General features: G+C 39.0%; 1 protein-coding gene and 1 long non-coding RNA gene across 2 annotated transcripts; one reads left to right on the forward strand and one right to left on the reverse strand.

Moving 5' to 3' along the window:
- The first annotated feature begins 384 nt into the window (after window positions 1-384).
- LOC143707266 (uncharacterized) lies at window positions 385-1,774 on the forward strand. Its single transcript, XR_013193145.1, has 2 exons — window positions 385-702; window positions 797-1,774. It is a non-coding gene; the product is annotated as an uncharacterized LOC143707266 (long non-coding RNA).
- A 7,093-nt stretch (window positions 1,775-8,867) lies between these two features.
- LOC143707056 (uncharacterized) lies at window positions 8,868-11,500 on the reverse strand. The gene is made up of 9 exons (XM_077199700.1): window positions 11,487-11,500; window positions 11,033-11,309; window positions 10,778-10,955; window positions 10,607-10,683; window positions 10,443-10,521; window positions 9,845-10,093; window positions 9,446-9,617; window positions 9,140-9,288; window positions 8,868-9,061 (listed from the first exon to the last, which is right to left on the reverse strand). Exons 1-9 carry the CDS (start codon window positions 11,498-11,500, stop codon window positions 8,886-8,888), a joined length of 1,371 nt encoding a protein of 456 aa, XP_077055815.1. The 3' UTR covers window positions 8,868-8,885.
- Window positions 11,501-12,238: the final 738 nt, after the last annotated feature.

Below are 12,238 nucleotides of genomic sequence, written 5' to 3' on the forward strand. Positions count from 1 at the left end.
CATGCGTGAAACCTAATTCACGTACACACAAAAAAAATTCACGTACGTGAAAAAAAAATATATTCACAAAAAGCAATTCACATGCGCAAAATAAAGTTATATATTCATAAAATACATTTCACAAATGCAAAACACAATTCCTAGATATACATCTGTGCACAAAAACCTTTGAATGTTTAAAATGTACGAGTGTGTCCTTGAATTTGAATGTGCAAATCGTCATTCACGTACGAATCGCCTTGGATGTGTGTGTGTGTGTGTTTTTGAGACTTTCCTGGCAGCGCTTTACTCGTAACACAGAGCAATCGTACTCTTTAGCCAATGAGATTTAAGCTCATCAATCGACCAGTCAGTATCACGTGAGGGCGGGCCTACCTGCATGTTACGTCATCAGCTTTCGACCAGTTCGTGGCTGAGCAGAGGTAGGCCTAAGTGCAGTTAATCGTTCATTTCGGTGTTAACTGAAGTTAGAGATCAGTTGAAGCAACAGTTTTTGAACTATTAACCGATGTAAGCAAGTGTTGTTGTAATCAGATGTCCCTTATCGTGTCAAAAATGAAGAAGGATGATGCTTGTTTTGTTGTATTTTAGACAGCTCTCTCAGCTACAATCATCACGCTAATGATTGCAAAACAATCATCTGTGGTCAATACCCACCCTATCTCTCTCAGCACTGGCCTCATCGAGATTGATCTTATAATGGTGAATAGACCTATTTAATGAGCACCCAGTGTTTATTTGCTATTTGTGCATGTTGTTAAATTATTATTAACACGTGTTTCCCTGCATTTTTCAGGATTACTCACCTTTGGTGTGACATCTGGATAGCAGTCACAAACATCTAAATTCATGTTGTTTCTTTATTCTCTTTTATACTTTTTTTTGTTTTTATGTCTTAATTGGTAACACTTTACTATAACGTTTCATTAGTTAACATGAACTAATAATGAACTGCACGTAAACAGCCTTTATTATTTTTTGTTAATGTTAATTTCAGCATTTACTAATACTTAATTAAAATCTTGTTAACATTAGTTAATGCACTGTAAACTAACAATAAACAGCTGTATTTTTAACTAACGTTAACAAAGATTAACAAACACCGCAACAAATAATACATTAACTAATGTTAACTTAGCTATTGTACCATATTGTAGAGTGTTACCAATATATTCAACATGCATTTCCTTATGTTTTGTGCTGTATTGTCATCTCAAGGTTTTTAAATAAGGTTTTTTACTGTCATCTTAAGGTCTCACAAGACAATATTGTGAAGCATTAATTTTACTTTGCTTAGTAAAATAGGCCAATCTAATTTTGTGCTGATAAGACAAAGGTACTTATCATAGAGAGGCAATTAAGATTTTGCGACTAAGATTACTCAGTAAACTCAATTCAAATACCATCACTTAATCTCCGACGTCCTCTGTCTGCACCTCTCATACTATAGGTTTGTACTATTTTAAATATCAGGAAAAAATCTGATATGTTCTAACAGAGAGGTCTACTGATGACTGGATTGAACACAATTCATTTGTTCACTTTTCACTTGATGTATTGCACTTATATTTATATACTTTAAAGCAAAGTAGACTCTGACTGGATCTCACAACTCTGGAAGAGACGTATATTTCTCTGTACTGAATGTTCATGATCTTCATATGTAACAGGAACATTAATCAGGATCAAGTCATTTTATATATATATATATATATTTTATTCCCAAAGGATTTCAGAAACTTTCAAATTAATAAAACGTGTACATCAAATTGAACTATGTCTTTGGATCTTTTCATTCTGACAAGAACATTTAATAATGCATGCATAGCAGGGCTTTATTCCTAGAGCGTGTACTTATAGTCCGCAGGAGACAAATGGATACAGTAACAATGCATCACTTTCAACCTCTTGTTGAAACAACTGTCAAAATGGATGGCTTGCAACAGGACTGTTTTCAAAGATTTACAGTAGGAATGGTAAGATCACAGTACTGGTTGTCTGCAACTTCATACATCATCTGTCTCGGAAATCTGAAACAATAAAACTACATAATATATGCAGTTTAAAACAAAACATGTCTCCTATATATGCATGTCATTACATACATTATCATCAGTTGAATGTGTGGTGGACAGGACATGAATATCCATCAATACTAAAAATAAATGTTTATGTTCACATCATCACGTGGACTAAACAGCAGTTAATAAACTATTGCTTCAACTGATCTCTAACTTCAGTTAACACCGAAATGAACGATTAACTGCACTTACCTCTGCTCAGCCACGAACTGGTCGAAAGCTGATGACGTAACATGCAGGTAGGCCCGCCCTCACGTGATACTGATTGGTCAATTGATGAGCTTAAATCTGATTGGCTAAAGAGTACGACTGCTCTGTGTTACGAGTAAAGCGCTGCCAGGAAAGTCTCAAAAACACACACACACACACACACATGCAAGGCGATTCGTACGTGAATGACGATTTGCACATTCAAATTCAAGGACACACTCGTACATTTTAAACATTCAAAGGTTTTTGTGCACAGTTGTATATCTACGAATTGTGTTTTGCATTTGTGAAATGTATTTTATGAATATATAATTTTATTTTGCGCATGTGAATTGCTTTTTGTGAATACGTGAATTAGGTTTCACGTATGTGAAATTGTCTATGCATGTGTGAATCATGTTTTTTGCGTGAATTATTAATGAGTCTGATCTGGCTCCATAGAAAAACGGTATTGTTTAATTACTTAAATGACAATATTTGCCCCGCGATGTATTTTTCACTGCGTGAGTGAGAACATGATGTGCGTGACTCGTGAGAGCCGGCTTGTCACACAGTAACTAAAAAAGGCGGGTCTTCGCGAACGGTCACTATAATATTAATGATAATGGTTCCATGATAATTGGCAAAGCGCCACTAAATAACAGGGATGAGTTGTGGGGGGCGTGGTAAGGCTTTGGCAATCAGATGGCTAGTACAGGGCCGGCGCCACGGGGGGGCGTGAGGGGGCGACGCCCCCTCAACGGGACTCTCCCGCCCCCTCAGATCACCATGAATGTAAACGGGATTGTACTGATAAAATATGCTATTTAAAAGTCACATTTGCCAATTAGATTTTCACATTTTCTTGTTTTTGTGAATATTAAGCTGAATAAATAATATTTTAATTAAGGACAGTCTGTTAGACAAAGTCGAATTTTGATTGGTCGTTTGATTTTGCGTGCTCGCTCACCCTAGCATTACGTTAAATTTCTCATACGGGAAAGATCACACGACGGCTACGGACTGTAGAACGGATATTCCATAATTTCAAGGTTGAATAATGCATATCGGGGGCAATCGGGAGAGTCGGCATAGGCGGAGGGTGAACCAACTCCAGGGTAAGGCTAAGATGTGCGCTTCCCCTGCATTTAAATAGATTTCCTAACCATGTAGTTTTAACCAACGTCGCCTAGCAAAAACTTAAGCGTCCCAGTATAAACGCTCCCGTTAACTCACTTGTTATTAGCGCAACTATACGTTTACAAACTGTTAATTTGAGCAAAAAAAAAAACAAGCACTGTATGCCTGGCAGCCAATATAAATAAACATGGCCTTACCTAATGCAGCAAAATCCTGCGTTTAGACATGGCATCATGCGTTGATGATGCCCTCGTTGTTTAGTTTTGTGGTTATGTCACTCTCAATTAGAGCTTAGCTGCTAGATTCTCTGCCCGAGCCCGAACTTGACCCGAACCGACGATATTTCCCGTCACTATCCTCGGGCCGGGCCGGGCCTTTGATCTAGAGACGTGCACTCCCAACGCAATAGAGTGCGGCGCGGACTAGATTTGATGGCCGAGCGCGGGCGCGGGCGGTAATGCACTCACTCTGTGTGTGCGGGTTGCGGGAGAATAAAACAATTCGCGAATCACGGGACTCCCTCAAACTAGAAATATTTATGAATAAAACATATAAAAAGTAATACATTTTTATTCTTCTGTTGCAGAAAAGCAACAAGAACAACTATATGTGTGCTTTAACAAGCTTTAAAGTTAATGCTTTAGTAACAAATTTATCAGGAGCATTTATGCTGATGTCTGATGTGTATGATGGCGACACGTAGTATTTGTATTTTGGAGGTACAGAAAAAAAGTCTATTTGTGGGCAGAGCGGGATAAAACATTAATGTTGCGGGCGGGGGAAAGTATAGAAAGTAGTTGAGAACGTCAGTAAATTTAGAGGAAATGTTGCTGATTTTTTAAACAAAATAGCTGACGTCTTTGTCTTGCCAAGGCTAATTTCATAGCTAGCAATTTTTATCCCTAAACAGGCTCGGGCTCATAATTACAGTTAATTTGTCGGGCCGGGCCGGGCTCGGACACAACGTGCAAATGAATGAGTATTTAAAGTGATAACAATTTAATAAAAACATTATTGCTTTCATTTATTTAAAAATTGTTTATCGAAAAAAATGCATAAATCCTGCAATTTATAAATTATATTGCTTTCATTTATTTAAAAATTGTTTATCGAAAAAAATGCATACATCCTGCAATTTATAAATTATATTGCTTTGATTTATTTAAAAATTGTTTATCGAAAAAAATGCATAAATCCTGCAATTTATAAATTATATTGCTTTCATTTATTTAAAAATTGTTTATCGGAAAAAAATGCATAAATCCTGCATAAAATGAATTATCACGCGCATGAATTATCAATCGTCTATAACAGTCTATATCAAGCAGGGACACGTTTGTGTGCATTTTCTTTTGTGATTTCATTGTAACGAATAGTCTCCCGCAACAGCGATAGATTGAAACGCGCGTAAGTGTGAAAACTGCACGAGCCACAAGACAACACTGTATCCGCTTCACTGATCGCAGCGGCAACGAGCACTTGATCACTTGATTTAAAAAGCAACACATTTCAGCGCTAGAACAACTCTAATTTGACAAACGAACAAAATGAATCCTCTGCTAGTTAACTGGAGATGTTTTATTAATTTGTATTGGTACATCCGTGCCGCGAAGATGTTTTAAAAAGTGGTGGGGAGAAGATCGACCCTGGCAAAAAGTGGTGACGTGCGTTAATGTGAACGCCCCCTCTCGGTATTTCAGACGCCCCCTCATCAGCGCTCGGCTGGCGCCGGCTCTGGGCTAGTAGCAGACATCATGGCCGTTTCTCAAAACCAAGAATGCAAAGAACGGACTTGTGTTCTTGGGGAGAACGCTCTTGCTAGTTGTTCTTGGAAGAATGAACTTACGAGGTGACGAGCACACAGAACGCTGCTGACAGTTTGAGGCGATGTGTTCTTGCTGGTATTGCGCAATACCACCGCACAGCGTCGTCTTCAGTACCCAAACATAACAAGAATTATTGATGATAACAGCCAGGTTTTTAGCATGACTGGCCCGTTGGCTCGCTAGCTACACCCGCGTGCGCGTATGGAGATTCTTCACTACCGAAAATGTTTGAGCATATTTTCGATTCGCCATAACTTTTCGTAAAAATGGCAATATTTGAAATCTACACAGTAGATTTCTCGCAAAAATGCTCTCAGAAGTTAATTTAGTGATGAAATAGCATACGAAATTGTAGAAAAACGACTTCGTTGTTCTGCCTTTCTGCTCCCCGCTCCTTCCTTGAATGCCGAAATGAATACTGGGATATTTCTGCCGTCAAGTTCACACAAGTTACCAACCGATGCATCCTCGGTAAAATGGGCGTGTCAAGAACACTTCCGGGATTTTTAACCGTTCTTGCCAAAATGCAAACTTGTGTATTGAGACAGTACTTGGGCAGCGACTGATGACGTTTCACAAGTCCACAAGCACACAAGTACAGACAAGAACGCATATTGAGAAAAGGCCCATATACTGTAGAGACTAGATGCCCTATTGGCCGCTGTGGCGCAAGAAATGCGTCCGCCATCTTAAACCGGTCATACTCCTATTTGCGTTGCAGATGCCAGAGCCGTGTGCAGCACATTCCTGCTCAAATCGGCGAACCATCACTCGGGGATTACTTTTCACAAGTAAGATTTAACATTTAACATTACCGTACTATTGGTTGTATTTTGTGAACAAAATATTCAATGTGTCCTGTATCGTAGCTACGTGTATGACCGTTGCAGCAAAAAAAACCGCGTGAAAATCAGTTTGGTATTCAGTGAGATATAATTAATTAAATGCGCTGGCAGCTCATTGCACCTGCCAAACAGATTACTCTGAGCGGAGCGGGTGACCGGTTTAAGATGGCAGCCCAACGGCTCGTCCGCGCCAATAGGCAGTAGTGGTCGATAGGGCTTCTATCTATATGATGTCTATGGCTAGTAGTAGTCTATCTGCTCCACAGCCAATCACGGGCCCCCTCCTTGCTCGGGCCCCGGGGCTTTAGCCCCGCCTAGCCCTATTGTTAATGCGGCCGTGGGTATGGGACCGTATTTCCAGCGAAATTGAGAGTAACTTTTAATGGCACAGAGACAGTGTTCACAGATGCGAAGAATGCCGAAGAGTTTGCCGAGCTTCACTTTGGTTCGGGCCGTGAGGATGCTGAAGACGGAGACTGCTGACGATGGCATTGTCGTGCTGGGTGACGAATAGCTGAGCTTTCAAGTGTTTACATTTACGGATTGCCTTTAAAGGGTAAATAAAACCCTGGTCAGAGCCTGACTCCACCCACTGGGAATATTTGAAAAATGCTGGAAAAGTGGGCAGAGCCCAGCGGAGATAGAGGGGACGAACCGAGGGAGGGGATGAGCGCGGGGTGGGGGGGGGGTGGCGTGCACCTGAGACACGAAGAGACGGATTAATTGACAGCTGCTGTCAGACTCTAAAATGGAGAGTGACTGGAGTGATGCAAGTAGCTTTGCCACAGAGCGGTCATTTGAAGTCGAGGACTTTTCTCCCCCACCTTCACCTGAAGTGGAGGAGGGTGAATTGTTTGTGGACACTGGGCCAGAGCCATATCAATTCGAGCCGTTGGCTCAAACTGCGGTCTTAACTCCCGCATCGCGATCGGCATCCGACGATGCTAGCGAAACAGCCGCGCAAGGGAGAATGGAGCTAGTGTCTGAATGGTAAAACATTAGCATTATTGCTATATTAGGCTAATGCTCATAGCAAATGGTAACGGAACTATCAAAAAATGAAAACCCATGCATTTAGGTTAATTTTGGTATGATGTAGTGTTAATAATTAAGCGAAAAAATATATATTTCAAGTCTCCCTCTACGATTACAAATGATTCTCTCTCAACAGGTGCACCTGTGGGCATGGCAGCTCACTGTCCCTGGTAGAGAATGTGTGTTGTAGGGAGATACCCAAGGTATAGCTATGAAATATGACAAGACCAGAGTGTTAAATCCAGTTAATTTAATAAGTACTATACACAAAACCAGGGTTCATACAGATAAATAGGTAAACATAAATAAACAAATTAAACAAAATAAAATAAAGCTATACAAAATAAAAATAAAGGTACAAAATAAAGTGTAGCAGATGCAATGACTGTGGAAATTTTAACAATTGAAAGGTTACTATGACAAAGATATCACATTCAAACAGATTTCCACCTCATGAATATGGTTCATGAAAGCTGTATCATATACTTGGATATTTATGAACAATATCATACTCATAGCCATGCAAAATGGTTCTAAAGCTTGAGCCTATCTGATAAAGATATAATTTCGTGTGAAAAGATTGCTTTATCAATAAAATTAAACACTAATTTCACATATTTTGTCTTTCAATAATTTAAGTTCCATTTAATAAATTTCAAGTCAAATTCTTCAAGCATTTTAAGCACCTTGTACGAACCCTGAAAAAACACACAACCTCCACATACCAAATATTAAATAAATCATCCTAACAAAGTAGTAATACACATTCTCATGTTGTAGGTAGCCTGTGTACTACCTACAACATGAGAATGTGTATTACTACTTTGTTAGGATGATTTATTTAATATTTGGTATGTGGAGGTTGTGTGTTTTTGTGTGGTTGTGTGATCATCTTGGTGGAGTGGACTGTTTAACAGCACATCCAAGCTTTGAGCCAGTAGCACTAAACCCCTGTGTTACAAGCTGTATATGGCACTTACGTCCAGTTATATGGTGAGATGGAAGAGACAGTTACAAACAGGTTAGTTCCAGGAAAAAAGGTTACATTTTATATAAAAAAATAAATGTGTGTATATATATATATATATATATATATATATATATATATATATATATATATATATATATATAAATTAAATAGTTTATTAATAACAAATGTATCCTCCACTTCAACACACATGTGCGCTACCTGTCTTTCAGCGCATATAGACACCTCGCATATCGCAATGTCGTTAGGTGGTGTTTGGGGTACCTTGGCCAACACGTTCGGGTGGTCATACCGTCATGCGTTGTGACACGGATCAGGGAAGAGTTTCCTGAAAAAGGACCATACAGAGGTTTGCTTCCCCCACTGCATTGAATATTTTTAGATTTTTTTTTATAATATAAAATAAAAATCAATTATAAAGAATCATTTTTAACTGGAGTTACACACTACACAATTTTAAAAATATCAGCTTGAGTTAGGATGTAGATTTACTAAGTTAAATTTATGTTTATTTATTGGTCATCCAGTATCATGCATTTAGATCACAAGTAAAAATTATATCGCGATAATTTTGTTATCGTTTTAATCGCCCAGCCCTACCTGTAACCAAAAAGACTAACACACACCGACACACAGATATTAAAGAATACATGAAAAGAACATTTCAGTAATCACACTGGTAACTTCTAAAACAAAGTAAAATCTCCAGAGTGCAAACCATTTTTCTTGAATGTTGTAGATGACAGACAGGTGTGTCCAAGCTGGCAGAGTGGGTATAACCTCATGTGTTTTTAAAGAACCGTGACCTGTGTCTGCTCACTGCCTCCTCCTTGTCGGGCCGAATAAACTGAGCACACAGTTTTTCTGGTACAGCCATTTGTCCACAGAAGTCCAGGTACGGCTGAGGGTTTTCCACCACATGGTGGAACAGCAGCTCCATTAATTTGTCAATGTAGCCTTCAGAAAGAGAATTATTATAACATATATTATATTTTTGTTCTGAGATAACTCAAGTATAAGACAAGAATAAATTACCTGTGGTAGGATTGCTCTTCAGAGCTCTCACTGTGAATTCGCCATGCTTAAATTCTGGGGAAACGATTGAGTATCGCAGATCACCAGCTGCAGTGGATGCCTGTGATCTGCCTGCATTTTCATTGTAATGCATCGCAGCAAGCTGTAGTCTGAAAGGAAAAAAAATAATTAATCAATATTATAATGAAACAATATCTAACATGACTTAAGATAACTATAAGCAATTACAAATGTGTTTTTACAGGTTACAACTTTGTAGTGTTTTTAGTAAGCAGCACTGAATGTGTAATCCATTATCTTGTTTACCTGCACAACATTCCTTTGAAGGAGAACACCACATTTTTGGCTGAGAACTTCAGAATGAGGCTGTGGAAACACTCGATTCCAGAGGTGTGGTATTCTGGACTAATTTTGTGCATGTCTTTAAGAAGACGTGGTGACAACAAAATTGCGGTGAATTTTTCACATGCTGCTGTGCCTAAAAAAAAGATTTATAAGTTGTTAATACAACAGTTGATAACAGTGTGGCCAGAATGCTTTTAATTCTATCATGTTAACACAATACAATTACTAATACTGTTTTATAATTTGGATCAAGTTTGACTTGTTGCAATGGAGATGTTGGAGATAGTTCAATATAAATCTAGAGAGTGACGTGACTACAAAAAATAAAATACATTAGCATTACAGCTTATCTGTACTTACTTGGTTTGAGCCAGTGTCTTGTATGATCACCAACCAGAGGCTCGTGGAGACAAGAAGGAAACAGGGTGTTTTCGTGGCTGTGGATGTTTTGAATGCGGTTTGCTACAGAGCTCCACTTGGCCACTACCTCCTCCCCAGATGTTGATGTGGTCGCAGACCGATAAAGGTGATTGACCACACTCTTTCTCCACAGCCCCACGTCCTGCAGCCCCTTACCCTTACTAAGGGCATCCATTTTTTTGCCAAGCCCTGAACACATAAAGAATAATAAAAACAATTACTGTAATCAATGTTTCCCGCAGCACTGTATAGACCAAGGTAGTGGACTAACATTCAGTATAGGCTATATGATAAAAATCAGTTTGTGTGACAAATTAATCTTTTTGGGCCATCTCAAAAAGTTCACTTTGTGCAATCTTCACATACAATTGTCGTCTACCACTTTAACTGACAATTTTTTCTGTTAGAAATACTGGTTCTGTTTTCGTTCAATTGAAAATACTAAACTTTTCCCATATGCCAAGGGTCGAAGAAGTGTCTAATGTCCTTTTTTTGCTCCCTCATAAAACTTTGGCACCCCTGTGTGACGGTCAGTCACCAAAGACTGGACCACAACACCCCTTTCCTCGAGAAGATTCTTCCTTCTCCATCCATTGGCTGTTTCCAACTTCATTGCTCTGCAAACACAAACAAATACTTTGGATCAATGCACAGTATATAGTAATTCACATAACAAAATGTTTTCATTGTGTAGTTGTTTACCTGGACTAGTTGGATGTCTATGACCCTATTGGCTTTGAGGTCCATCATGGTGTAGCTGCCATATTTTGCTGAATGTCCTACAATTGAGTTATTTGCACTTTAGTCAACAAAGCCTGACAGCAGTCTATATATATACACGTATACACATTCAATTAATGAGTTATTTATTACCAGGTGAATCAGCTCTCATGTCCCCACCAAGAGTCACAGCCCCATCAGCAATGGCATTTTCAATAATATCATCCTGTTCAATCTTCCACTGCCAGTTTATGGTTGGGATAAGGAGCTTGGCCTGATGCTTGTGGAAGCACGGCTCAGAGATCCCCTGGATTTTGAAGGCATCCAAGAACTAAAGAAAAAAAAACATCTTCATGTAATGACCTCAGGGGTGTGCAAACATGACAGCGCTATGTTATTATCTCTCACCTTCGATATCTGGCAAAATGATGAGCCAGTGAACAGAACAGCTGCACAGAGCTGTAGGTTTCCCGCTGGTATATTGTTTACCATTGGCTGGCTCGACCAATCACTGGAGTACTCACAGTAAGCACAGTGCTGTTTGATACGGAGAAGTGTCCCAATGGTTGTTTGTGATACAACCAAACTCTGGGTGCAGACAGGGCGTCTTTTAAAAAGCGCCAGCAGTTTATCTCCATAAACAATGTACTTAGTCACTTTGTGGGGTAATACTTCATTGGATACTCTGTAAAAGTAAAAACAAATTTAAATAAAAGCATAAATAATCATAATTTGGTTTATGTAATGTGTATGTATCAGAAATAACTTAATGACAAACCATCAAAAGTATTTAAAAAGAAGTAATAGCCAAATTAGAATAGTCAAATATAACTGAAAAACCTAACAGGAATAAACGCATTACCTTGTACAGTTCATGGTGCTCTCACTTCTATCTTGATGGTAGCTGGAGTCATCAGTGGACACCTCACATCTATTCCTCTTTATTGGTGTAGAGGTTGCCCCGGGACACTCTGTGAAAGGCTTCATCAGTGTGCCTGTGTCACACGACACACTCCTGTTAGGCATTCTGGCCTGGGTGGCTGCACAAATTAATAATAGATTTATTATCAATAAGAAGCGAAAATACAAAACAAAATTATATAATCTTGACTACATGTATATGATGACACATACAAAAGCTCCATAGTATTCAAAATCACCTTTGCTTCTCCTCATGGGCTTCACGTTAGCCTGCACACCTGCAGATCTGGAGTTGACTGGTTCAGTCTGGCACCCAATTCCTCTGGTCATTGTATGCTAAAAAAATAAAATAAAATTGTGTTACAATTAGTCTTATATTCAGTCATGTTGAGGTAATTCTTTCCAGGATTATTATTTCTATTACGTTCAGTATATTTTGCTGCTATGTGAAAAAAATATCCAGCAAAACGCGTGTTTGTCGACACTAGAGGGTTAACTTTAGCCTAATAGGAAGGAACATAAATTGTGATTAAAAATATATGCTTACATCAAGACGCCGCTGCGGTGGTGGTGTAGTCCATGCAGGAAGAGCAGCGTTTGGCACTGCGTCACTTTTCAGCGCGAGCTGTGTGGAGAAGCCCATTTGCACCTCTATTGCGTTGGAGAAGCAACCCCGCGTAAAATGCAGGTTGC

This window comes from Siphateles boraxobius, unplaced genomic scaffold (assembly GCF_051911475.1).
Source record: "Siphateles boraxobius isolate OS27281-9 unplaced genomic scaffold, OSU_SipBor_1 41, whole genome shotgun sequence".
NCBI classification, from domain to species: domain Eukaryota; kingdom Metazoa; phylum Chordata; class Actinopteri; order Cypriniformes; family Leuciscidae; genus Siphateles; species Siphateles boraxobius.

Excerpts from the sequence above, each read along its gene's own strand:
- LOC143707056 (XM_077199700.1), bottom strand. Across the intron at positions 10,956-11,032 it reads CATTTTGCCAGATATCGAAG|TTCTTGGATGCCTTCAAAAT; the intron begins GTGAGAGATAAT and ends TTTTTTCTTTAG. Across the intron at positions 10,684-10,777 it reads CATGAGAGCTGATTCACCTG|GACATTCAGCAAAATATGGC; the intron begins GTAATAAATAAC and ends ACTCAATTGTAG.